Source organism: Rhagoletis zephyria, unplaced genomic scaffold (genome assembly GCF_001687245.7).
Source record: "Rhagoletis zephyria isolate East Lansing unplaced genomic scaffold, Rhagoletis_zephyria_1.1 Rzeph_scaffold_61578, whole genome shotgun sequence".
NCBI lineage: Eukaryota > Metazoa > Arthropoda > Insecta > Diptera > Tephritidae > Rhagoletis > Rhagoletis zephyria.
This window is the reverse complement of record NW_016218629.1, coordinates 1-1,576: the sequence shown is the minus strand read 5'-3', so window position 1 is coordinate 1,576 and position 1,576 is coordinate 1. Positions and strand designations below refer to the sequence as shown.

Genomic DNA, 1,576 nt, shown 5'->3' with positions numbered 1-1,576 from the left:
GCGGCAAGGGCCAGGAGCAGCGAGAGTACGCCCTGGCCAGCCTCAAGTCAGGGGCGAAGGACATCCTGGTGGCTACCGATGTCGCCGGCCGCGGTATTGACATTCGAAACGTCAGCCTGGTCATCAACTACGACATGGCGAAGAGCATTGAGGACTATACGCATCGCATCGGTCGAACTGGGCGAGCCGGTAAGCACGGCAAGGCGATCAGCCTGCTCACAAAAGACGATTCGGGCCTCTTCTACGACCTGAAGGCCCTGCTCACTAGCAGTCCAGTGTCGAGCTGTCCACCGGAGCTGGCGAATCACCCCGATGCGCAGCACAAGCCGGGCACGGTGATGACGAAGCGGAAGAAGGAGGAGACCCTTTTTATGTAATGTTGAAGATCTTGAGTTGATTATTCCGATAAACACTTTCATGTCCCCCCGTATTTCATACTTGCGCCGCCATTAAATCATTTAATCTCTCTTTTGGAATTCCTTCTTGATCCGACCACTGTGTGTTGTTCCCTGGGATCGGATGTCTTTATTTTGTTTGTACTCGACTTGGAATTTGAGTGGTGGTGGTGGTAAAAGACCAATGGGAGCAATAAATCAAGAGAAGAGAAGAAAAGAAAAAGTGGGCTTCAAGGGGGTAAATTAGAAGAAAGAGGAAAAATTCAGCCGGGAAGGTTTTTGAGTTTTTGAGTGTCCGCTTTTTGAGGAGATGTGTTCTTTAGTTTTTAGTGCGACTCGCCCGCCTTGCCGGCGATGCGCTTAAACTCGCCCATGTTGGTGGCGTTGACGGGCTGGCCGATGAGGGTGAGGTTGTCGAGACGGGTCACCTCGGAGCCGTTCTGGTTATTTTCGATGAAAATCTAATGAAATGGCGAGAAAACAAAGTTGGTAAATAGAACACCACCAAAGATCAATCACCACGGTTCACTCACAATCAGATTCTGGACGTTCTGAAACTTGACAAAGCGCAGCGGAATGGGCTTCGCCTCGACCAGATCGGCCGTCTCCACCTCCACCTTCTGCACCGCCTCCATGCTGCTGGCCTGGTCAAAGTCCAACGTCCGCGGCTGGTTGATGAAGAGCTTCAGCGTCTTCGGGCCGTTGGTGGCCGGCGCCAGCAGTTTCAGCGAGTGCAGCTTTACCGGCTGGTTGAAGGCGATGCTGATGATCAGCTGCTCGTCACAGTCCGATTCGAGGTAGAAGCCGCTGCCCGGTAAAAAGGCGTTACCGAGGCTGTTGTTGTCNTCCACTAGCTCCTTCAGCTTCGAGGCGAGGGCGTTCGGGTCGGCGCCCTGCAGACGGGCGACCGGGACGCGATTTCGAAAGAAGATGAAGGTGGGCATAGCGGAGACGTTGTTGTTTGCAGCCGTCGTCTGACACTCGTCGACGTCCACCTTGAGGAAGTTGACGCCGCGGGCGGAGTACTCCTGCGAGAGGCGCTCAAAGACGGGCGCGATGCGCTGGCAGGGGCCGCACCTAAAATATAGAAAAAGAAGTGTAAAGTGGAAACTGATGATTGACATTTAGAAACTCCTTAGTTTACCAAGTGGCGGTAAAGTCGACGACCACAAGCGCGGCGC

General features: G+C 53.7%; 1 protein-coding gene across 1 annotated transcript; it reads right to left on the bottom strand.

Annotated features, from left to right (window-relative positions):
• Positions 1-721: 721 nt before the first annotated feature.
• LOC108356595 (thioredoxin-like protein 1) lies at positions 722-1,571 on the bottom strand (the record flags this gene model as incomplete). Its single annotated transcript, XM_017607696.1, has 3 exons — positions 722-856; positions 929-1,472; positions 1,540-1,571. Coding segments are annotated over 3 exons (711 nt in total), but the record flags the coding sequence as incomplete, so codon positions are not given.
• Positions 1,572-1,576: the final 5 nt, after the last annotated feature.